Source organism: Pimephales promelas, chromosome 19, assembly GCF_988280905.1.
Source record: "Pimephales promelas chromosome 19, fPimPro1.hap1.1, whole genome shotgun sequence".
Taxonomy (NCBI): domain Eukaryota; kingdom Metazoa; phylum Chordata; class Actinopteri; order Cypriniformes; family Leuciscidae; genus Pimephales; species Pimephales promelas.
The window spans coordinates 26378359-26404108 of record NC_142787.1 but is presented as its reverse complement, the minus strand read 5'-3'; the positions used below and the strand labels follow the sequence as shown (position 1 = coordinate 26404108).

Genomic DNA, 25750 nt, shown 5'->3' with positions numbered 1-25750 from the left:
GTGTCCATTTCTTTTTCTGTCTATGGCGCAGACCGATTGGCGGCTGACTTGAAACAGTGCATGCCGGTTAGAAATTTTGTCTGACTTGATGCAGCGCCGACGCCACATGAATGTGACGTTTAAAAGTACCGCAAGAGCGTTTCGAGAGTAGCTGGAGAACTCAGCCAGCGCACCTTCTCAAGAGCAGCTGCACAAGCTCTGATGACACACAACTGTTCTCCACTCATTGATATAGGCAGCAAAAGTATTAAATGAAAATGTGTCTGAAATATCAGTGTATGTACTACGGGAACCAGAAAGTGTCCGACTTCACGTCTCCGTTTGCAACTCCTCCTCGCCGATCGGTTACATCCAGCCGCAGCCGATGTCGAACACACCTATTGTTTTCCACGGGCTAAATTTACATCACATCACGGGGCGTACCCGAGGGCGTTCCTGGGGGCGTTCCCAGACTAGCCGTCTGTATCACAATCCCTTTATGGAAGAAATGAGGCTGTACATTGATGTATAGTATACAGCAAATGCATCCATTTTACTGCAAGCATGCAAAGGAGATGTATTGTTTTGTAACTCTTTTCACACTAGTTTTCACTGCGGCAACAACCTCAAATGACATTTTCACTCTACAAATGTAAGGATGACATGTTGATTTGAACAGACTGCTTACATTCTGTACACTTTTTATGACTAGAAGTTAGAACATAATGGAAAAAGATCAGCAGTCAGTATCAGCTACTGTCCGAAGCCAGGGGTTTTCAACCAGGGGCCCTCTAGGGCCGCATATACAGTATATCATCATTTCAATCAATTTGAAATGTTTTTGCAGCTTTTGCTGTATTCATATTGAACATACATTACATTTTACATTCTTTCACTTAGCAGATGCTTTTATCCATGGTGACTTAAAAATTAGTGTTACCATAATATAAATAAATGTTATCTAGCCTACTAATATAGCCTTAACGAAACTTTCTTTCTGGTAAAATATAAAAACAAGGCATTACTGGAATAGTGAGGAGAACCTTGACTAAATATTGTCTATATGCTTATAAACTAAATACATTAATGACAGTTACTTGTAAGTGAACTTAATGAATCTTTCAGTAATTTAAAAATAGGCCAAGAACAAGTAACAAATATACATGTGTGTGTGTGTGTGTGTGTGTGTGTGTGTGTGTTTGTTTTTGTGGTTTACGAGGACATTTGACCTGAATACGCACCAGCACTATGGGGACATTTGGGTTTACGAGGACAGAGGCCATGTCCTCATAATTCCGACAGTGTAAACGCCATCTACAACGTCCCAGATGCTCCCTCTCAAAGTTTGGCGCCATGTCTTTATATACCACAAAACCCTGAAATTTTACAATACACAGTGTATCCCTGATTTCGCGAGTGTCGCCCCTGTAGCCAGGTCCCGGTATTACACCTGCGTCATCTAAAATTTGCATTTTTTACACAAGTGTATATTTTGAGGCCTGTGATTGGACAGATCGATACCAGTTGGCGGGAAATCGCGAAAACAAGATGGCCCCGATGGGCGGAGCTTCATTCAGCAGCACTGCTTGCTTGACTGCATTACTGCATACACGTGAGTTAATATACAAAATACTAAGTAATATTATAATTCTCAATAATTTATCGATTGTAAATAAAAATGTGATGCATAGTAATCTTGCAATGAAACGCATTCCTTAAATATCATAAAACAAATTATGAAAATAACTTTAAAGCAGTTATCTGTAATAGAGAAATGTGAATGACAATTATCTCATTAGCTTATTTGCAATTATTAATAAGTATAAACACACTGTTTACTCATAGGAGTACATCATAGATTATATTTCAAATAAAAATGTATATTATTATTATTATTATTTTGTATAATATGTTAATCAGTGCGGTGTAGTGATGCATTGCTTTAATTTCCAGGTTGGACCAGAAACTGCACACGAGAGCAACTATTACCGAAAAGGTAAGTTATATGCTGTTCAATCGCTTGTGGGTCAGTTTGGCTTGTTTGTACAAGATTTTTGCTGCTCATTTTGCAGTCAGAAAGCAGCTAGCGCATGATGCTAACGGCGCTAGCGTTAGCATCACGCTAAAGTTAGTGATTGTCAGCAGATTGCAATAGAGAATAAGCGAGGCTTGTCCCCTTGAACTTGTTTTCGATTTCAATAGAATTGTAACTGCAACTTTTTGAGCTCATAAATTACTCTACCCGTCATAATAATGCATTGTCATGACGTCTGTTAAAGAGGAAAGGGGATGGATAATATATTATATATTTTTATTATTATGGTTTTATTAATATAATATATAATATATTATATTAATAAAACCATCCAGTGCAGTATCCTGACATGCTGCTGTTTATTTAACTAAGTTACAGTTCTGCTGGGTATTAAAGAGATTGTTCAAGATGCGCTCTTGTGATTCCTGAATGTAATAACATTTCTGTAACAACAGAACTGTCAATGTTTATACTGAAAACAAACTTTCAAATGAAATGCAATATTCACAATTATTGAGTTTTTTTTTTCTCTGACAGTGGACACATCAGATGCCGTAATGGCTGAAGGTAAAAGGCGAAAGAGAAAGCCAAATCCTCTGGAGGAGGCCATACAGTTTTCCCTTCTAAAAAAGGACAAAGAAGGGCTTGATGGCAGATTTATTAATGATTACAAAGGTTAGTTAAATTATTGAGTTTTTTTCACCTTGTATAATGTCATGCTATTTACAGTGATAATTTTACTTATTTACTGATGTTGTTTAGGGAGAGGTGTTTTCAGTTGCACTGAGTTTGAGAAGGGAGACTTCCTGCTGGAATACAGAGGAGACCTCATAAGCAAAGAAGAATGTGAGCGGAGGCAAAGAATATATCATGACGCACTCAAAGTATTCTTGTTTGAGTTTCGTTATGATGGAAAACTCCTCTGGTATGTACATGTATTGAAATTAAATGTACAGTACTATGCAGAAGTGTTCGGCACTTAAATATTTTCACCCCGTAAAAAAAGGTTTTAAGCCAGTTATTTGTATATTTTGCTCTAATGTGTCCTTAAAGGGATTCTTCACTTTGAAATTAATTTTTGATATGTTTTAGCTTACCTTAAGGGCATCCAAGATGTAGGTGTCTTTGTTTCCACAGTATTTTCAATTTTGATATTTTTAGGTCAAACCGTTCTTGTCTGTCAGTCATATAATGGAAGTATATGGGGTCCACCTCAAAGAGCATGCACAGAGAAGTCCAAATTAAACATGATTTAATGACTCGTAAACGTAAGTACACATTGATGGCCTAAGACATGAAACGAGTGGTTTGAGTGAGAAAACGAACAGTATTTATATAGTTTTTACCTCTTGTAATCACAGTCACGTCCAAGTTCTCTGAGGGCGAGGGCGCTTCGGCCTGCGCAAGCGCACCAGAAAGCCCCGGAAGTGACCACTCACTCGTGTACCTCACTCATTGTTTACGCAGATTTTTCAGAAGTGTTACCCTTCACTGTGATGATCTATACATATTTAGATAAACAGGAAATTGCAATGGAAGACAATTTCGATTTATCAACAGCCAACGTTGATTTTTCTCTTTTTTTTTTTGGCAACCGCGCAAGAGATCACTTCCGGCGCTTTCCAGCGCTTGTGCAGACCGAAGCACCTGTGCCTTTAGATCGCCCGTGCCTTCTCTGTGCATGCTCTTTGAGGTGGTGACCATAGACCTCCATTATATGACAAACAGACAAGAACGGTTTGACCTAAAAATATTAAAATACTGTCGAAACAAAGACACCTACATCTTGGATGCCCTTGAGGTAAGATAAAACATATCAAAAATTTATTTCAAGTGAACTATCCCTTTAAGGAAATGTCTTTTTATGTTTCCGCACATTAATTTTGTCATTAATTGTTCTAATCCAGTAAGATTTATATATGCACATAGAGTCTGACAACACATCAGCGAGTCTGTCTGGGGTTAGGCTACGTCAAGAAACTGCGGAAACGTCTCTCAGATGCTTAAAGGGACACTCCACCCATTTGCATTAAGATTTCCATTGTTAGAAATCCAGTCATACTATTGAATGGTCATGCAGCACTCTCTCATTTTCCGCTGAGATGAGAGAAATCCGCTATTTACCTTTTTCACTTCCTCCTACAATGATGCAAAAATCGTCATTTTACGTCATTGTAGGAGGAAGTGTAAGAGGGGGGGATTTCTGTAAAGACTACAAGCACTAGATCCCACCCTTTCAAACCCGCCCATAGGGGGTTGGGCCTAATGCGCTAACAGACCAATCACAAATCAGTGCCAGTGCATTTGATTTCACAGGCAGAAACTTTATGAAAATATGGACGAAGGTACTGAATACGCAGACAGATGCATTATGGAAAGGGGTGGGTACCGAAACGTGGTGCCGATAAGGAACCGGTTCGTAACCAGACCGAATAAGAACGAAAATTTCGGTGCCTGAGTCTCTGTGTCATGAGGCGCACACACGCAAAGTCTCTCGCTCTCTCTCTCTCTCCCACTATACGGTGTGGAGCACAGTCTATTCTGTCTCGCATGCACGCTCTCGCTCACTCGCTCTAGATTCCGGGGGATTTTAACTCATTTGCAGGCATCAGGGAACCGTTATCAATATGCGGGAGACTTCCAGAACGTCTGATAGCGAGAGGATTAATGAAGACGCAGAAAAGAAAACGCTCCAAGGTTTGGCTGCGTTTCACGTGTAAAATTACGCATCGAAGTGTGCCGAATTTCTGAAGCCCATATAGAATCACGCCAATCCAATGGCTGATGAACGCCACGATGCTCTTACGGCGTCATATTATATGCGCATTATCTGATTTCATTGTGTGAAATGATTTCCAGGCGGTAGCGTAGAGTGGAGCTCAACTCTAGTCTACATTGATGGGTGGAGTAGTAGGAGTGGCCTGCAGAGCTGAGCATTGCAATGCACTATGGGGATTGTTGTCTACAATCCACAAGTGCTAAAAAGTAATTTTCTGCATTTTATTGGCCAAGAAGGACCCCAAATTAGAAATTTATCATACTATTCTACTACATATATGACCCACTTTAATTTTCTGCCAATTATCGGCCAAGAAGGACCCAAATTAGAAATTGATGATACTGTTCCACTACATATATGACCCAATTTCAATATATGTTCATGTCTCCACTGGTGGAATTACCCTTCAAAGAAACCTTCCTGTAAATCTAACTGAAAAACTGTGCAAGTGAATACATCAAACATAGCAAGGAGACATTTTAAATTATAAATAAACAAGTGTTTTCAGTCAGGGTCGCTGCAAAGTTGACAATTTAATATAATTTTAAAAAGAAGCATAAACACAATGAGGGGTGTCTGTTTTATCTGTTTTTGTGACTAACGTTTCTTTAGTATAACCATGGAGTATAAAATGAAGATCGCGAGTCTGCGTTGTCAACTTTGCAGCGACCCTGACTGAAAACACTTGTTTATTTATAATTTAAAATGTCTCCTTGCTATATTTGATGTATTCACAATCATTACTTTTGCCAGTTCTTTGTGACAGCTTTATTGGCAGCACCTCCCTTACATGAATCACCACACCAGCATTTTTAAAATATATTAATTTATCTGCAATTATAAATGCCGATACCGATAGTTAGGAAAATGCCTAATATCGGCCTGCCAATATATCGGTCGGGCTCTAAACGCAAATAATATAATATTTGATGTTCCTAGGTTTTCAGAACTGATATTATGTTTTTAATGTCAAAACGATTTTAACAGGAATAAGACTCCATTAATGATTGTTGAACTCCTATTTGTTTAGTGTTGATGCAGCCCGAGATGACTTTTCACTAGGTCGACTTGTAAACGATGATCATATTAATCCGAACAGCAAGATGAAGACGATCCGTGTGGATGGAAAACCACACCTATGCTTATTTGCTATAAGAAGCATCTGTGCTGGTGAAGAGATCACATATAATTACGGGGATTCTGAGTGGCCATGGCGATGCAAGGTATGTAAACCTTTACTATATCAATTTTTATTTATTAGATTATTTCAAAGGTTAAAAATAGTAAAGGTCGAATGTAATGTATTTAATGTTTTTTACGTTACATGTCTGTTGATTACAGCACTAGTATGTCAATTTGTGTCTAGCTTTACACCTGTTTTATGAGGACATCTCAAGGACAGTTCATGACAAAATTGAATACTCATAATTGTACTTGTTAGATAAAATTGTATCATTATAGAAGGTAAATAAAGTAGCCTATTTGGTTAAAATAGACTTTCAATAAGTAATTCTACAATAGTAATTTTTTTGTCAAGTAATATTTTGTTTTTTGTTTGTTTTTTAAAACTTGTTTCAGATGACAACTGAAATGACTCAGTTGAGACCCAAACAAGATCCATCAAACCTAAAGGTATCCAAGAAGTTATTTGAATAATTTACTTGGTCCTTAAAGAATAGAACATATTTCAGTGTTCCTCAGAAATGGACTGTTTGCCACAGTTATCAGTCACTGAATTATGATTGTTTGTGCAAAAATTAGAGTCCTGATCGCTTACTGTACAACTGGCAGAGGCGTGTTGTCTTGTATCACTCTCATACATACACACACTTGAACTCGGGGTGCCGTCCAAATCTATCTAGTTACCAGTGTCCCAGTAAAACTAGTGTCCTCATAGACCAGGACCTGTCAAACTAACACACACACACACACACACTTCAGTCAAGTTAAACATCAAGAACATGTTCGTATGATGTCCTCATAATACTGTGTCCTCATAAAACGGGTGTAAAGCTACACACAACACAGATGTACTGTAACGAACACACGCAAAATATAAGTCATATGAAAGGCCATTAACATTACCTTGGGTGACACTTAAACATTTCTCTAATATTGAAATATTGTTTTGCAATTAAACCATCTTGTTATTTTACTTGTATTATCTCAAATTTTGCATGTGCATATACAAAATTTATTGTTCAGTAACTTTGAATGAGGGACCCTGGTCATCCAGTTCATGGATATTTTGCATTAATTACTGGCTGACTGTACGTGCTCCCTTGATATATTTAATATGTTTTGAATGTTGTATAACTTTTATCTGTATGTGAATTTTTATTTCATATTTTCAGATGAGCGATAAGACCCAGTTCTCATCTGGAAGTGATTGTGCTACTCTGACTGTGGGACTAGACGAGGTCAGTGTGAATTGTGCTTTAAGAGAATGAGTAGGGTTGGTAATCACTTAATTATTCATTCCTATTCTGCATATCTACTGTATTCCAATTCTTATTGATTCCAATAAGGTAAAAAACAAATAAAACAAAGGTGGATTTCTTTGAGAATGTTGTTTTTGATGTGTGAGCACTACAGAAGAGCAATGCATGAGTCTATGGTTTAAATGAACATTAGAACACCTTTGGATGTGTGTGTGTGCAGCACAGAAACAATGCATGGGGCTAGCACTTGAATAGTTAAAAATCATATTAAAATGCACACAAAGAAATAGATCGGAGGAATTTAAATGTTGATTTTATAACTGGTATACAATTCCTGACCGTAAGTATCATATTTTAGAATTGGAATTGTTTTTGATTCCCAAATAATGAGCAAATGTAGTAAAGATGTTTTTGCAACCTAGGCTTTTAACATTTACACCAGTGTTTCAAATGTCTAATGTTATGTTTTGTAGACTCTCTGTGAGGTTGAACCCCCCACTCTTAAAGTGAACACTCATTCCCAGTCAGAAGCCAGAGATGCACATAAGGTATTGTTTTTTTCTCTCTCTAAAAATCAAATGGTAATGGACATATATTCAGAGTTTTAAATAAATGCATGAAAACCACGTTAATATTTTCCCTCTTTTAAATGTGCAAGTCACTGCTGTAACCTATGGATTTATTTGCCCACTATAATTACCCAGTGGGTGAAAATGTGCCATCATACCTGAATTTGTTCGGGCATCATCTAATAATGGTATCATTAGGCATCTTTTGTTTGAGTAGCTCTTTCATAATGTGAGCTTGTTTTTATTTCATGTTTTCAGTTGACCGTTGTCAGTGATCAGTCAGTGTTAATTGAATCCATGGTCTGTGCATCCACTGAAGGACTGGAAAAGGTATGTCTCTAGCTATGTTTCCATCCTCACATTTTTATTCAAATTAAGTGATAAAGAATGAAAAATGCCCTAGGGAAACAGTAAAATTCGATTGAAATTCATGAAATATCGACTTCATGAAATTTTCGGTATCATCGGATTTTATCTTGATCAATTTACGGATTATGCGATAAGCACTGATGTAAACGTTATTTGCTGGGAAAACAAAAGAATTGCAATTAAGTTTTAGGTCATTTTATGGTTGCAACACGCCACAAAACATAGAAAAATTTTAGTTCATTTCCGCCCAGTATTTCCGCCCTGTTTGTGCCTCTCATATTCTGTCTATGGTTGGCAAAGAGACATTTTAATTGTTTATCAATAAACAAGTGTTTTCAGTGTCGGCTGCAAAGATGAAGTAGTTGATACTGACTTGCGATCTTAGCAGTAGTGAGCACGCCAGAGAAAAATGCACATTTCATATGGATTACATAGTTTTATTTTGTTTTGGATGGTTCTGTTTAGAACCAGCTTTCAGTAGATAATAGATATATTTCACATTTTTTAGGCCTGGAGGCGAGTGGGCTACAGTTTGGTTCATAATGATATAATCTCCAGTTCAGGCGCCGTAGCCTTATCTTATGATTATCTATTCGTCTACTATATTTACTTTTTATTGATTAAATACAGGAAATTCGTTAATGAAAAATGTATTAAAATTAAGATGCAATTTAAAATAAAATCGCTTTAATAGGCCTTGTGTTTTGTGTTGAGGTCTCTGTGTGAGAGTTAGAACTGTCACAAGTCTTTTGTCTTATTATTCGTGTTTGCATTTATGAGGAAAACATTTTTTTAATAAGACAAACTTTTTTTTTTAAACTTTTTTTCCGTAAATTAATGGATTTATAGCGTTTAGGGAAAAATATTGATGGATACAACTGGCAGAGGCGTGTTGTCTTGTATCACTCTCATACATACACACACTTGAACTCGGGGTGCCGTCCAAATCTATCTAGTTACCAGTGTCCCAGTAAAACTAGTGTCCTCATAGACCAGGACCTGTCAAACTAACACACACACACACACACACTTCAGTCAAGTTAAACATCAAGAACATGTTCGTATGATGTCCTCATAATACTGTGTCCTCATAAAACGGGTGTAAAGCTACACACAACACAGATGTACTGTAACGAACACACGCAAAATATAAGTCATATGAAAGGCCATTAACATTACCTTGGGTGACACTTAAACATTTCTCTAATATTGAAATATTGTTTTGCAATTAAACCATCTTGTTATTTTACTTGTATTATCTCAAATTTTGCATGTGCATATACAAAATTTATTGTTCAGTAACTTTGAATGAGGGACCCTGGTCATCCAGTTCATGGATATTTTGCATTAATTACTGGCTGACTGTACGTGCTCCCTTGATATATTTAATATGTTTTGAATGTTGTATAACTTTTATCTGTATGTGAATTTTTATTTCATATTTTCAGATGAGCGATAAGACCCAGTTCTCATCTGGAAGTGATTGTGCTACTCTGACTGTGGGACTAGACGAGGTCAGTGTGAATTGTGCTTTAAGAGAATGAGTAGGGTTGGTAATCACTTAATTATTCATTCCTATTCTGCATATCTACTGTATTCCAATTCTTATTGATTCCAATAAGGTAAAAAACAAATAAAACAAAGGTGGATTTCTTTGAGAATGTTGTTTTTGATGTGTGAGCACTACAGAAGAGCAATGCATGAGTCTATGGTTTAAATGAACATTAGAACACCTTTGGATGTGTGTGTGTGCAGCACAGAAACAATGCATGGGGCTAGCACTTGAATAGTTAAAAATCATATTAAAATGCACACAAAGAAATAGATCGGAGGAATTTAAATGTTGATTTTATAACTGGTATACAATTCCTGACCGTAAGTATCATATTTTAGAATTGGAATTGTTTTTGATTCCCAAATAATGAGCAAATGTAGTAAAGATGTTTTTGCAACCTAGGCTTTTAACATTTACACCAGTGTTTCAAATGTCTAATGTTATGTTTTGTAGACTCTCTGTGAGGTTGAACCCCCCACTCTTAAAGTGAACACTCATTCCCAGTCAGAAGCCAGAGATGCACATAAGGTATTGTTTTTTTCTCTCTCTAAAAATCAAATGGTAATGGACATATATTCAGAGTTTTAAATAAATGCATGAAAACCACGTTAATATTTTCCCTCTTTTAAATGTGCAAGTCACTGCTGTAACCTATGGATTTATTTGCCCACTATAATTACCCAGTGGGTGAAAATGTGCCATCATACCTGAATTTGTTCGGGCATCATCTAATAATGGTATCATTAGGCATCTTTTGTTTGAGTAGCTCTTTCATAATGTGAGCTTGTTTTTATTTCATGTTTTCAGTTGACCGTTGTCAGTGATCAGTCAGTGTTAATTGAATCCATGGTCTGTGCATCCACTGAAGGACTGGAAAAGGTATGTCTCTAGCTATGTTTCCATCCTCACATTTTTATTCAAATTAAGTGATAAAGAATGAAAAATGCCCTAGGGAAACAGTAAAATTCGATTGAAATTCATGAAATATCGACTTCATGAAATTTTCGGTATCATCGGATTTTATCTTGATCAATTTACGGATTATGCGATAAGCACTGATGTAAACGTTATTTGCTGGGAAAACAAAAGAATTGCAATTAAGTTTTAGGTCATTTTATGGTTGCAACACGCCACAAAACATAGAAAAATTTTAGTTCATTTCCGCCCAGTATTTCCGCCCTGTTTGTGCCTCTCATATTCTGTCTATGGTTGGCAAAGAGACATTTTAATTGTTTATCAATAAACAAGTGTTTTCAGTGTCGGCTGCAAAGATGAAGTAGTTGATACTGACTTGCGATCTTAGCAGTAGTGAGCACGCCAGAGAAAAATGCACATTTCATATGGATTACATAGTTTTATTTTGTTTTGGATGGTTCTGTTTAGAACCAGCTTTCAGTAGATAATAGATATATTTCACATTTTTTAGGCCTGGAGGCGAGTGGGCTACAGTTTGGTTCATAATGATATAATCTCCAGTTCAGGCGCCGTAGCCTTATCTTATGATTATCTATTCGTCTACTATATTTACTTTTTATTGATTAAATACAGGAAATTCGTTAATGAAAAATGTATTAAAATTAAGATGCAATTTAAAATAAAATCGCTTTAATAGGCCTTGTGTTTTGTGTTGAGGTCTCTGTGTGAGAGTTAGAACTGTCACAAGTCTTTTGTCTTATTATTCGTGTTTGCATTTATGAGGAAAACATTTTTTTAATAAGACAAACTTTTTTTTTTAAACTTTTTTTCCGTAAATTAATGGATTTATAGCGTTTAGGGAAAAATATTGATGGATACAACTGGCAGAGGCGTGTTGTCTTGTATCACTCTCATACATACACACACTTGAACTCGGGGTGCCGTCCAAATCTATCTAGTTACCAGTGTCCCAGTAAAACTAGTGTCCTCATAGACCAGGACCTGTCAAACTAACACACACACACACACACACTTCAGTCAAGTTAAACATCAAGAACATGTTCGTATGATGTCCTCATAATACTGTGTCCTCATAAAACGGGTGTAAAGCTACACACAACACAGATGTACTGTAACGAACACACGCAAAATATAAGTCATATGAAAGGCCATTAACATTACCTTGGGTGACACTTAAACATTTCTCTAATATTGAAATATTGTTTTGCAATTAAACCATCTTGTTATTTTACTTGTATTATCTCAAATTTTGCATGTGCATATACAAAATTTATTGTTCAGTAACTTTGAATGAGGGACCCTGGTCATCCAGTTCATGGATATTTTGCATTAATTACTGGCTGACTGTACGTGCTCCCTTGATATATTTAATATGTTTTGAATGTTGTATAACTTTTATCTGTATGTGAATTTTTATTTCATATTTTCAGATGAGCGATAAGACCCAGTTCTCATCTGGAAGTGATTGTGCTACTCTGACTGTGGGACTAGACGAGGTCAGTGTGAATTGTGCTTTAAGAGAATGAGTAGGGTTGGTAATCACTTAATTATTCATTCCTATTCTGCATATCTACTGTATTCCAATTCTTATTGATTCCAATAAGGTAAAAAACAAATAAAACAAAGGTGGATTTCTTTGAGAATGTTGTTTTTGATGTGTGAGCACTACAGAAGAGCAATGCATGAGTCTATGGTTTAAATGAACATTAGAACACCTTTGGATGTGTGTGTGTGCAGCACAGAAACAATGCATGGGGCTAGCACTTGAATAGTTAAAAATCATATTAAAATGCACACAAAGAAATAGATCGGAGGAATTTAAATGTTGATTTTATAACTGGTATACAATTCCTGACCGTAAGTATCATATTTTAGAATTGGAATTGTTTTTGATTCCCAAATAATGAGCAAATGTAGTAAAGATGTTTTTGCAACCTAGGCTTTTAACATTTACACCAGTGTTTCAAATGTCTAATGTTATGTTTTGTAGACTCTCTGTGAGGTTGAACCCCCCACTCTTAAAGTGAACACTCATTCCCAGTCAGAAGCCAGAGATGCACATAAGGTATTGTTTTTTTCTCTCTCTAAAAATCAAATGGTAATGGACATATATTCAGAGTTTTAAATAAATGCATGAAAACCACGTTAATATTTTCCCTCTTTTAAATGTGCAAGTCACTGCTGTAACCTATGGATTTATTTGCCCACTATAATTACCCAGTGGGTGAAAATGTGCCATCATACCTGAATTTGTTCGGGCATCATCTAATAATGGTATCATTAGGCATCTTTTGTTTGAGTAGCTCTTTCATAATGTGAGCTTGTTTTTATTTCATGTTTTCAGTTGACCGTTGTCAGTGATCAGTCAGTGTTAATTGAATCCATGGTCTGTGCATCCACTGAAGGACTGGAAAAGGTATGTCTCTAGCTATGTTTCCATCCTCACATTTTTATTCAAATTAAGTGATAAAGAATGAAAAATGCCCTAGGGAAACAGTAAAATTCGATTGAAATTCATGAAATATCGACTTCATGAAATGTTCGGTATCATCGGATTTTATCTTGATCAATTACGGATTATGCAATAAGCACTGATGTAAACGTTATTTGCCGGAAAAAAAAAAAGAATTGCGATTAAGTTTTAGGTCATTTTATGGTTGCAACACGCCACAAAACAGAGAAAAATTTTAGTTCATTTCCGCCCAGTATTTCCGCCCTGTTTGTGCCTCTCATATTCTGTCTATGGTTGGCAATGAGACATTTTAATTGTTTATGCGCACTGCCGGGAGTGCCGACACAAATGTCCCTTATGATGCAACGATCGTCTAGCGAAAATGTATGGAAACGCCTTAATGTCTCAAATCAATTCGATATGTCAGTTTGATCGCAAAAAAGCATGTGATGCCATTATGCACATGTTTTTATTCGCTTTAAAGCCATTGGATGGAAACACACTTTCACCAGCTTCATTTGCATGAGTTTTTATTTTTATTTAATTTATTTATTTTTTTACCAAACTTCTGATAAATCCTGTCTGTAATATTGTTTAGTAGCTTTTTTCTTTTCTTTACTTCCAGGTGACTCCTGAAAAGGACAGATTATCATTGGAAGGTCAAGGCTGTGTTGAGAAGGATGTTGAGATGGTATTTAAAAGACTTGCATCATTTTAGAAAATACTAGTTTATTGTAGTGCATCTTCACCACATTAGCCTTCTTTTTTCATTGTTTTCAGATGCCTCCTGTCAAAGAGTACTTGTTAAATGAGGAGCACAGTGTTTGTGCACCTACTGAAGGAGTCAAGGAGGTATTTACATGTTTTAGTTAAATTACTTACAGTGTTGCCCATTAATTGCCTTCACTCTGCTGGCCCAACACACTCTAATCTGTCCTGCCCCAGTTTGAACCGAATGAACCAAAAAATATTTTTCCACTTTTAATAATAACCTAAAATGTATTTGACATGGCATTCTGTGACATTGCTTAGACAAAGAATCTGTCAAATGAACTAAAATCGAAAGCACGATATGGCTTGGTACCCGTATTAAATTCTGATAAATTGAAATTAAGTAAATAGTCTATTGCGCTCTGTTTCAAAGTAAAGAGCATGCAGCCTTTTTTAATAAGCTCTTTTCAGTAATATGCTGTAACACAAATCCTTATTTAGACATTGTCTAATATCAACCAATACCATTTGAGCAATGCAATGTAAATGTTCTTTAATGATCGCAAGTGGTCTTTTTTTTTTTTATGATGTGACCACAGCTTCCCTTTCACCCAAAAAAAAAAAAAAAAAAAGAAACGATTAATGAACATGTAGCTCATAATGTAGTTGTACATGTGTGTTTTAGAATATTCCCTTTCTTCTATTTCACATTCACAATTGTTTTGGTTCACAGCTCTGCAAGCATGACGTGGTCACTTCAGCAATATCAAGCATGGACCGATGTGCTGAATGTGTGGGACCTGTTGCTTCACTGAAGTGGAATGGCCTGAGATGTAAATGTTAGTATAATGTCTTTCAAAGTATCACATATCTTTAATTCATTTTAGTATCATTCATTTAAGATTTAAGATCAAAATTGTTGCAGGTTATTATCAGATTATTGGTTAAGCTATTAGTTTTTACCGTGGTATAAAAATAATTAAAATGTGCTTAAAGTAATGCATGTAAACCAAAGTTACATTTAAAAACACACCTCTTTGTTATTTTATTTTCATGATCTTAAAATATCCTATCTGTTACCAAAAACGGTATATGATCAAAACCTTTGTAAGTTTTGTGATCTATTACACCACTAAAAACCATTAATAATAAAAAGAGGGTAATAGTAAATTAACATCAGATTCTATACCTAAATGCAATTCAAATGTTAACAGCTGAAATTTTCCTGATACATGATTTCTCTCATAGTGTGCTCCAGTTTTTGGCACATGTCCTGTTATTCAAAGTTTCACAAATGGACACGAAAAAATTCATCACTGGTAAGATAATGTTTGATTCTATATTGTTTGCTCTTCAGTTTTACGAATTAGCCTAACTTTCTATTATTGCTGTAAATTAATCATAAGTATATTGACAATAGGAAGTAAGTTCAGAGGAAGACGAGCAGTCAGATGAGGAATACATACCACAGTCTGAGTCAGACAGTCAGTCAGACAGTTCAGTTGAACTGACAACAAGACCAGCAAGACATGATCAAGCGAAACTCCTCTCAGATATACAGGGAGCTTCATCCTCTGAGTTTAGTGAACCTCTGAGATCTGATGTAACCCCCCTGAATTTATCTGAGGACAAAGGTAAACCAGTCTTAAAGGCCAGGGAAGCAGCATGTGTGAATGAAGAGTCTGGCTTGCTATGTCATGAGGAGCTGTTGACTGATGTTGAGAGTGAAATTGAATCAGAGACCGTTAAATGCCACCTTCCCAGAAAGCAAGGTTCAGAGGTATGCAGGTCAACAGATGTTATGCCATCACCCCAATCACACAGTACTGAGAAGCTTTTGAATGCAAAAAGGGCAGCAACGTTGAGAGAGGAAGGGAGAGAAAGCAGTATGTCTGAAGCAGATCAGTGTGAGCAATCAGCAAAGATTTCCTGTTCAACAAATAGTAAGAACTATTGTTACATCTGCGGGAAACCTCAGTCCAAGTTAGCACGGCATTTGAAAACTCATATGTCTGATGTTGAAGTTGGGCAGGCTTTGTCCCTCCCTGTGCACTCCAAAGAACGTAAAGCAATGCTGGAAAAACTCAGGAACAAGGGCAACTATCAGCATAACACAGACGTTTTACAGTGTGGAGAGGGGGCCCTTAAAATAAAACGCGCACCAAAAAAAGAACGTGATTCAAAGCATTTTGTGCATTGCATGTACTGCAAAGGGATGTTTGTACGGAGAGATCTATGGCGTCATTTGAAAAGATGTTCCTCAAAACCAGCGTCTGACGGTGAAAACCAAGGGAGAACCAGAGTTTTGGGTGTGGCAACTATGGCAGAGTCTTCATTCAATCAGCCGATATCTCAAGGAGTTTGGAAACTCTTAAGTGTGATGAACCTGGATGACATTTCTGCTGTCGTCAAAAATGACCTAAGTATTCTTCAGCTTGCACAGTCTTTCTTTAACAAACATGGACATGACCCAACCAAATTTGAGTACATTCGTCAAAAACTCAGAGAAATTGGAAGATTGTTGTTGACTTTGCGTAGAGAGTTCTCTATATACAGTCTTGAAGAAGCTTTGAAACCTGCCAATTTCCTCAGACTCATTGGAGCGGTCCAGAGGGTGTCTGGCTACGACAATGAGAGTCACTGCTATCAATGTCCAAGCCTTGCACTAAAATTGGGGCATTCTTTAAATAAGATTTGTGAAATCATTCACTGCAGAGCACTGATGTCCGAGGACAAGGAACTGATCGCATCGACAGAGACCTTTAAAAAGCTCTACTCCTCAAAGTGGTCAGAGATGATTTCACACACTGCTTTAGTCACACTGAATGAGGCGAAATTTAACAAGCCTTCAACACTGCCTTTCACTCAGGACGTACAGTGCCTTCACCGGTTCCTTGAGAAGACCGCATACACGGCATTTCAGAAACTAAAAGAGACTGGGTCACCTCAGAGCTACGCAGAGCTAACCAAAGCAACGCTCACCAAAATCATTGTTTTCAACCGCAGACGTGCAGGAGAGGTCTCTAAAATGCCACTCAAAGGCTTCAAAGAAAGGGACAGCACTTCTCTCCATGATGATGTTTCCATGGGCCTGAGCAACTTTGAACAGAAACTCTGCAGCCATTTTAGTCGTGTTGAGATCAGGGGGAAAAGGGGAAGAAAGGTTGCGGTTCTTCTCTCACCTGATGTGGTCGATGCCCTGACACTGCTGGTCAGCAAGAGGAGTGAATGTGGAGTGCTGGAGACTAATGAGTTCTTGTTTGCCAGACCCAACTCCCAGAGTCACTACAGAGGCCCAGACTCTCTTAGGGCATATGCAAGTGAATGTGGAGCCAAAAATCCAGAGTTTCTCAGATCAACTTCTCTCCGCAAACATGTTGCTACTCTCTCCCAAATCCTTAACTTGAAAAACAACGAATTGGATCAGGTGGCAGATTTCTTAGGACACGATATCCGCATCCACCGCGACTATTACAGGCTGCCTGAAGCCACTACTCAGTTGGCTAAAATTTCTAAGTTGTTACTAGCTATGGAAAAGGGCTGCCTTCCGAATATTCAAGGCAAATCACTTGATGACATTGAGATTGAAGGTATGTCCATCCTAGTGTACATCCACTGACTGGTTACCTTAAATTATCCATTTATCACTGTGAAGCTGCTTTGAAACAATCAACATTGTTAAAAGTGCTATATAGACCTTATTCGCAAATACCGGAAGTAGCTAACCGCGGCCATATTGTTGACATGACATCTGTCCTGCTGCCCTTAGCAGCGCGCTGATTTGAGTTGAGGGGGAGCTTCATGTCGTCGGTATCAAGAGAAGAAAAGCTTGATTGGTGTTTGGACCCACATCAAAATTAAATAATAGCATTAAGTAAAGATCCGTCCTTATTGCCAGCCGTAACCTATCCGGATATTTATAACGATCTCGATCATACAGTATCCGTATAACGTACAAACTACAATTTACCTCAACAAGGCAACATGAACGACACTCGTCTCATTCGTGGAGGTGGAAAAACAAGTGCTTTAATTGTGACGTGCAAGATTTTTTGTTTTAAAATGTAAGTGCAAAAGAAAAGGCATGAGAGTTGGTTGTTTTTGTCAATTTTAAGTTTTCATTTAAAATGTTTGTGATTTTAATTTAAATACATGGTTACATATTTGACCACTTGCTTGAGCAACTGAATATATAGAAGTAATGCAGGGAATAATTGGCTTACGTTGTTGAAATAATGAGTATGTGTTGATAAAAATAGTGAGTACTGGGGTGTTTGTGGTACAGCCGCGGTTCAGTTATGCACTGCAAACGCTGCATATTTAAAGCACTTGTGTCCTGCTTCTGTGTCGTATACACACCGTACAAGCATTGGACACGGATTATGTGTGAAACCTGTGGTAAAATGATAGGAACTGACTTTTCTGTGGGGAGTTGGCTGAAAGTTTAGCCTATTTATCCTAGCTAGCCTCTCCTGTGCTGTCTCAACCCTGTCTCCTTCCCTTCACGTTTTCTGACAGTCTGTATCTTATCGCATAAAAACTAACTCTGATGTGTAATACACGGCTGTTCTAACAGCAATAAGAACAACACCATCACGCTGTTTAAAAAAAAAAAAAAACAGTTATAATATCATGGATGATCCCGACGCTACCTTGCTTGTCCATTGACAGACTGACAGTTTCCATGGTTTCTATGTCAACAAAATGGCCGCCATAAACACTGATGACGCAAATCGAATAAGGTCTATAAATGAAGATGACTTGTCTTTTCCATCCTAGTGTAGTCGGTACAGTGGATATTTTACACTCATAGGAAGATTTAAGTAAACTTAATTAATGTGATGTACCATACATCCATTAGTATACTGTTTCCATTGAGTACTCTGTAGGGTGTAGTCTAATTTTCATTGACATGTTAAATAGGTAGATGTTTCTTATGTTCTAAATGTTACTTTTTCTTCAAGATGAGATCAGTTTGACAGATTGTGATGCCAGTGATTCTGATGATAGCCTGTCTGAGGATGATGCTCCTGCTGGAGCTGCAGGTGTCTCCAGTGATTTTGGTATGTGTCAAGTTTATGAACATGTTTGTTTATTATTTTAATCCATCATTTTTATTAGATCATTGGCATAAATAAAGCACATAGATACAATTATACTGTACAGTTTGTGTATAAAGTGCAACTTTTCTAGCAGAATATTATTGAAATTAGAGATTGACCAATAAGTTCGCCAAACACAAGTTTTAAAAAGCAGCTGTTCAACACTCTAGTGATTAAATACCATCAGCCTAACATTTTGAATATTTTGTTTGTACTGTCATTAAGATATCTGGTTGATAACCAGTTAACATTGAGTTCTGTAAATTTAAGTTACATCCAAGTTTCCTGATTGGTATATAACTTTCTTGCAGATGTTCATCAGATGCCCATTGAAGAAACCACTGAAGTTTCGCAAGGTACCTGACGTTTAAATTGGTATACAACCATCACTGTAAGTACATGAGCTCTCGTATAGTTGGAGCTTACTAACGTATTAATTATTCTGTACAGAGAATGAGAGTGAGGCACAAATTGAAAACCCACGGAGAGGACAAAAAGTGTGCTGGTCAAAGGCAGAAGTTAGTGCTGTAATGAAACATTTTAAGGCACATGTAACAAAAGGGAAATTGGCCACAATGACTGAATGCCAGCAGTGTAAGAGTGCTGAAGATCCTGTTTTGGCAAGGCGCACTGCACAAAACATAAGGGATTTTGTCAGAAATCGTGGAATTAGTTTAAAAAGGAAAGCCCAAGTCAAGTAAAGTTACATTGTGTCTTGTTTAATGTTCTATTTTGATTATTACTTTTTGTTTTTGTTATTTTCATAACTGCAGCAGTGGTTTGAGAGCAAAAGGCAATTCTATGAGCATTTCTTCACCCTCATGTTGTTTCAAACCTGTATGACTTTCTTCAGTGGAACACAAAAGGAGACAGTTCGCAGAATGTTAGGGCCAACCTTAGCCTCACCTGGAATAGAGTTACAGACAAAAGTTTACTGTATAAACACTTGAGAGAATAGAGATACAGAGACGAGTTTACCTCTATTCTATCAGAGGGTGTTTATATAGTACAGAGATAAGTTTACTGTATAAACACCTGATAGAATAGTTACAGACGAGTTTACTGTATAAACACTTGAGAGAATTGATACAGAGACGAGTTGACCTCTTTTATCAGGAGTTTATACAGTACTCAAGTTAACTGTATAAACACCTTCTGATAAAATAGAGATATAGAGACGAGTTTACTGTATAAACACTTGAGAGAATAAAGATACAGAGACGAGTTTACCTCTATTCTATCAGAGGGTGTTTATATAGTACAGAGATAAGTTTACTGTATAAACACCTGATAGAATAGTTACAGACGAGTTTACTGTATACACACTTGAGAGAATAGAGATACAGAGACGAGTTGACCTCTTTTATCAGGAGTTTATACAGTACTCAAGTTAACTGTATAAACACCTTCTGATAAAATAGAGATATAGAGACGAGTTTACTGTATAAACACTTGAGAGAATAAAGATACAGAGACGAGTTTACCTCTATTCTATCAGAGGGTGTTTATATAGTACAGAGATAAGTTTACTGTATAAACACCTGATAGAATAGTTACAGACGAGTTTACTGTATAAACACTTGAGAGAATAGAGATACAGAGACGAGTTGACCTCTTTTATCAGGAGTTTATACAGTACTCAAGTTAACTGTATAAACACCTTCTGATAAAATAGAGATATAGAGACGAGTTTACTGTATAAACACTTGAGAGAATAAAGATACAGAGACGAGTTTACCTCTATTCTATCAGAGGGTGTTTATATAGTACAGAGATAAGTTTACTGTATAAACACCTGATAGAATAGTTACAGACGAGTTTACTGTATAAACACTTGAGAGAATAGAGATACAGAGACGAGTTGACCTCTTTTATCAGGAGTTTATACAGTACTCAAGTTAACTGTATAAACACCTTCTGATAAAATAGAGATATAGAGACGAGTTTACTGTATAAACACTTGAGAGAATAAAGATACAGAGACGAGTTTACCTCTATTCTATCAGAGGGTGTTTATATAGTACAGAGATAAGTTTACTGTATAAACACCTGATAGAATAGTTACAGACGAGTTTACTGTATACACACTTGAGAGAATAGAGATACAGAGACGAGTTGACCTCTTTTATCAGGAGTTTATACAGTACTCAAGTTAACTGTATAAACACCTTCTGATAAAATAGAGATATAGAGACGAGTTTACTGTATAAACACTTGAGAGAATAAAGATACAGAGACGAGTTTACCTCTATTCTATCAGAGGGTGTTTATATAGTACAGAGATAAGTTTACTGTATAAACACCTGATAGAATAGTTACAGACGAGTTTACTGTATAAACACTTGAGAGAATAGAGATACAGAGACGAGTTGACCTCTTTTATCAGGAGTTTATACAGTACTCAAGTTAACTGTATAAACACCTTCTGATAAAATAGAGATATAGAGACGAGTTTACTGTATAAACACTTGAGAGAATAAAGATACAGAGACGAGTTTACCTCTATTCTATCAGAGGGTGTTTATATAGTACAGAGATAAGTTTACTGTATAAACACCTGATAGAATAGTTACAGACGAGTTTACTGTATACACACTTGAGAGAATAGAGATACAGAGACGAGTTGACCTCTTTTATCAGGAGTTTATACAGTACTCAAGTTAACTGTATAAACACCTTCTGATAAAATAGAGATATAGAGACGAGTTTACTGTATAAACACTTGAGAGAATAAAGATACAGAGACGAGTTTACCTCTATTCTATCAGAGGGTGTTTATATAGTACAGAGATAAGTTTACTGTATAAACACCTGATAGAATAGTTACAGACGAGTTTACTGTATAAACACTTGAGAGAATAAAGATACAGAGATGAGTTAACTGTAATGTCTGAGAATAGTTACAGACTTGAGTTTACTGCATGTTTATACAGTAAACTTTTGTCTGTAACTCTATTCCAGGTGAGGCTAAGGTTGGCCCTAACATTCTGCGAACTGTCTCCTTTTGTGTTCCACTGAAGAAAGTCATACAGGTTTGAAACAACATGAGGGTGAAGAAATGCTCATAGAATTATTTATTTTGGTTGGAGTCCCTCATAAAAGTTTCTCATGTGATTAGCATCAATTGCATGTGCAGTAAGTTTATCTTAATACATTTCAATACCTGTTTAATAACATTTAAAATGTGCCGTGGTTTTAAAACGGCTGTTTTGTCATTTTTTTTGGGGGGGCGATTCAAATCTGGAAATGTTTTTCAAATACATTTCAATGCTTGTGAAATAACATCTAAAATGTGCCGTGGTTTTAAAACGGCTGTTTTGTCTTTTTTTTGAGGGGGGGATTCTAATCTGGAAATGTTTTCCAAATGTTAATTAAAGTACTTTTAAAACACTCCCTGTAATGTTTTTTTTTTTGTAGATCCAGCACTCTTTAATCACCTTAGTATTGGTAATGCACGTTGTTGTTTTGTTTGTTAGTGTGTGTGTGGACATGTACCAGTAAACACACTGGTCCCTGTAATGTTGGATTGTGCAGTTGTGTATTGTGTTTAAGATCCAGTACTCTTAAATCACCTTAGTCTTAGTAATACACCATGATGTCAGGCTTGTGTGTGTGTGTGTGGGCATGTACCAGTAAACACACTCGTCCTTATAATGTTGGATTGTGCAGTTGTGTATTGTGTTAAAGATCCAGTACTCTTAAATCACCCTAGTCTTGGTAATACACTATGTTATCAGGTTTGTGTGTGTGTGTGGGCATGTACCAGTAAACACACTCGTCCTTATAATGTTGGATTGTGCAGTTGTGTATTGTGTTTAAGATCCAGTACTCTTAAATCACCTTAGTCTTGGTAATACACCATCTCGTCAGGTTTGTGTGTGTGTGTGGACATGTACCAGTAAAACACATAGGTCCCTGTAATCCACCGAAATTACATATTCTGTGTATTGTAAAATGAGTGTCCTCATAATCAGGTCGGGCCCCATAAATCACAATTATGTCATAGGCGGGAACATTTTAGGAGGGGGCGGGAATGTCCTTGTAAACCACCATTTTTATATTTTCTGTTCTGTTGTGTGTATATAACATTTGAAGTCAGATTTGTGATCTGCAGATCAAAACAAAATTTTTGATAGTTTTATCATCACTGTAGGACATTGGGAAAGGTGTGTCCCTATATACCACCACCACACCGGTGCGACCTTCTATACCACAAAAACAAGTATGTGTGTGTGTGTGTGTGTGTGTGTGTGTGTGTGTTTAAGTAAACGGCTTTGCGGAGTCTCTGGGGCTGGGTGTGTGAGATTGAAAGCCCCCTTGTCTAAACTAAAGTAAGAAACAACAGTTTCATGTGATCTCCAGCAGCGTGATTGGGATTAACCATTTACTCGAATACAAAGTAGCTCAATCGGTGGCTGTACAAAAATAGCGCATGTCTACTAGTAAGTGAGACGCGGCATACCTGGGCACACAGCTGGGAGAGGAGCTGTCAATCTCCCATGTCGCGAACAGGTTCATCTGAACCGGGCGACCCGAAGGAATCGTGACCGTCCTGAGATGCTGCAGGTGTGGAGACGGAGCTCCCGCTCGCTGCTGCTGCTGCTGCTGAAGACCTCCACGCTCCGACATCCTGAAGGAAGTCTCGGGATCTGTGTGTGCTGCCACTCTACTCGCTCAGTTTAGACACTCGCTCGTGCCTATAATCTTTTGGAATGATGATGATGACACGTTCATGGCACGAGCCTCTTGACGTTCCCGCCTCCTCCGCTTAGTGGTGGATTCATATGACTTCACTCAGTCTTAGTTGCTGCTGCGTTCAGTGCTTCTCTGACTTGTTGTGATCAATAGAGCGTGTAAAACAGCAGCAGGAAGCGGAAATCTCTTTTTTAAAAACATATAGGCTAGTAAAGCAACGCCTCTCGTTAAAGACGCACGTAGCCTACTTCAAGCTAGTGAACAAAACTGAACGGGTCTCTTGTTCTTGTAGGCTATCTGCATTAGGTCATTACTATTAAAGTCAGCTATTCGAAATAAGAAACAAAAACATAAACTTGTTTTCTAACTTTTTTAAAAGAAATATCACTTGGCAGTCACTTATGTTGTATTAGCACAAGATTAATCAATCATCAATGTATAGGCTAGGCTACCTTTCCATGTGCATTTGGCTTGTGTCTGAAAATTCTTATTTTCAGTTTACAGTTCACCCTGTAAACCAGTCTAAGATGGTTTGCTGGTCTTAGATGACCTGGTTAGTCTGTTGACTGAGTTGGGCCACTTGCAAAAATTTACTAACTTAAATGTTTAAGAAATGATAGACAATAATATTAAGTTTGGTGGGCCTATTGATTAGGACTGCATTATTAAAAGCATTGCTAGGCCTACTGACTATATCCTAAGGCCCTAAACGGTTTAGCTCATGTCCTGTGTATTTTACCAATCTTCAATCCATCACGCTCTTTAAGGTCACAAAAACTCTGGACTTCTGGTTGTAGCTAGGATACCTTAGTCCAAAGGAGGGAGAGCGTTTTCGCATTTGGCTCCTAAGCCTTCCTGATATTTGTGGCTCAGACTCTCCCAGTTTAAATCTAGATTAAAGACACATCTCTTTTGCCAAGAAGCATTCACATAATGCATCTCATAACCTTCTACTCCAGTTATATCAGATCAAATGCACATGATTATCTTTGCTTGAAATGTTATAAACAGCATGCTATGCTAATTCCATTCTACTTCCTTTTCTGTTTTATCTCAGGATGCCCATAGAGAGGACGCCATCCAGTTTGGATCCAGTCTTCTTAAAAACTTTAGATGCCCCGGCAACACCTGTGAAGAGACAATGACTCAAACTCCTGCGAGGACTCAAGATGATGCAATCTCTGAATCAACATGCACCAATACATTTTCTATATATTATAAATCATTATGTTCACAACTTGTAATTACTTCAATGCTAACAGCTAACTATGGGATTTGTATATGTTCTTTTATGAAATGCATTACTTGGACACAGTCTTCTCTGGTAACAGATTAATATAATTGTAATAGACATGTATTTTCTGTAGAGCTGCTTTGAAACAATATGCATGAAAAGTGCTATACAAATAAATGTGTATTGAATCAAGTCATAATCATAAACTCTAATCTACCCTCTTACTGTTTCTATCTATCTATTTTTAAAACGCAACCCACTTGAATCTATTATGGTAGTGGCAGCTCCTAAAACACTGCAGCCACCCACACTGGCACCATTTGTAATTTATCTCTCCCTGACAGATTGGAGCCATGAAAGAAGTGAAGTTTCATGACATCAAGTCCTAAAACATGCAGACTGCCAAGGATTAATCAAAAAAGCCCAGAGTTTATTACACTTTCTACATTTTAATCTTTTCGGATAAAGCTGAACCAAGGTTATAATGTCTTCACTATTTAAAGACTGTCTGTCTTTTAATGACTGCTTTTACTAAACTCGGGCAACACACTACACATTCCCACTTCCAATACATTTAGGATGCCTGACAAGCAAATTCAAGAACAAAATAGTATAGAGTAAAGTACATGTTATAGTCTCTTCTGATATGATCTCATTATCTCTCATATATACTGTAATCAGACACCATAGTTCCCAGACAAACAAACACACATAGAATGTTGTTGTCGGCACAAAATATCTAGCTCTGGAGACTAAAGAAATCCAAGGGCTTTCCATCAAAGGAAAAGATCATTTTGATTCTCTCCATAGGTTGTGCAATATTTTAAACCACAAATCAAATGGCAGCCACATTATTACAGCTCTTTGCTGCCCCGTTTTGGGCATTTATGTAG

The 25750-nt window shown here is 37.1% G+C and overlaps 3 protein-coding genes across 8 annotated transcripts in view; 2 read left to right on the top strand and 1 right to left on the bottom strand.

Moving 5' to 3' along the window:
- Positions 1–23828, bottom strand: part of pacs1a (phosphofurin acidic cluster sorting protein 1a) — a 40972-nt gene extending 17144 nt beyond the window's left edge. For 2 of the 5 annotated variants that reach the window (XM_039693960.2, XM_039693961.2), the window contains exon 1: positions 23391–23815. In XM_039693960.2, coding sequence (XP_039549894.2) covers positions 23391–23557 — 167 coding nt within the window. In that variant the 5' untranslated portion in view covers positions 23558–23815. Of the gene's footprint in view, positions 1–23390 lie in introns of all 5 variants that reach the window. The other 3 variants (XM_089123429.1, XM_039693959.2, XM_089123427.1) reach the window with 3 other exon arrangements.
- Positions 301–18883, top strand: LOC148970823 (uncharacterized). 2 transcript variants are annotated; one of them, XM_089123431.1, is made up of 20 exons: positions 301–1591; positions 1933–1975; positions 2552–2689; positions 2777–2939; positions 5824–6016; positions 6372–6425; positions 7148–7213; positions 7708–7782; positions 8062–8133; positions 9621–9686; positions 10181–10255; positions 10535–10606; positions 12094–12159; positions 12654–12728; positions 13008–13079; positions 13741–13806; positions 13896–13967; positions 14560–14665; positions 15075–15145; positions 18791–18883. In XM_089123431.1, the coding sequence occupies exons 3-20, from the start codon at positions 2572–2574 to the stop codon at positions 18803–18805; spliced, it is 1497 nt and encodes a 498-aa protein (XP_088979557.1). In that variant the 5' UTR covers positions 301–1591; positions 1933–1975; positions 2552–2571; the 3' UTR covers positions 18806–18883. The 2 variants fall into 2 exon arrangements, with proteins under 2 accessions (XP_088979557.1, XP_088979558.1); XM_089123432.1 differs by lacking the exon at positions 6372–6425.
- On the top strand, positions 15155–18764 carry LOC148970824 (uncharacterized). The gene has a single exon (XM_089123430.1). The coding sequence runs from the start codon at positions 15628–15630 to the stop codon at positions 17443–17445; it is 1818 nt and encodes a 605-aa protein (XP_088979556.1). The 5' UTR covers positions 15155–15627; the 3' UTR covers positions 17446–18764.
- Positions 23829–25750: the final 1922 nt, after the last annotated feature.

What these genes read in the sequence shown, in the direction of transcription:
- LOC148970823 (XM_089123431.1), top strand. Translation starts at nt 2,572, where the DNA reads ATGGCTGAAGGTAAAAGGCGAAAGAGAAAGCCAAATCCTCTGGAGGAG. An exon ending in TGACTGTGGGACTAGACGAG is followed by an intron (nt 12,160 to 12,653) that starts GTCAGTGTGAAT and finishes TATGTTTTGTAG; the next exon opens with ACTCTCTGTGAGGTTGAACC. An exon ending in AAGCCAGAGATGCACATAAG is followed by an intron (nt 12,729 to 13,007) that starts GTATTGTTTTTT and finishes TCATGTTTTCAG; the next exon opens with TTGACCGTTGTCAGTGATCA.
- LOC148970824 (XM_089123430.1), top strand. Translation starts at nt 15,628, where the DNA reads ATGCCATCACCCCAATCACACAGTACTGAGAAGCTTTTGAATGCAAAA.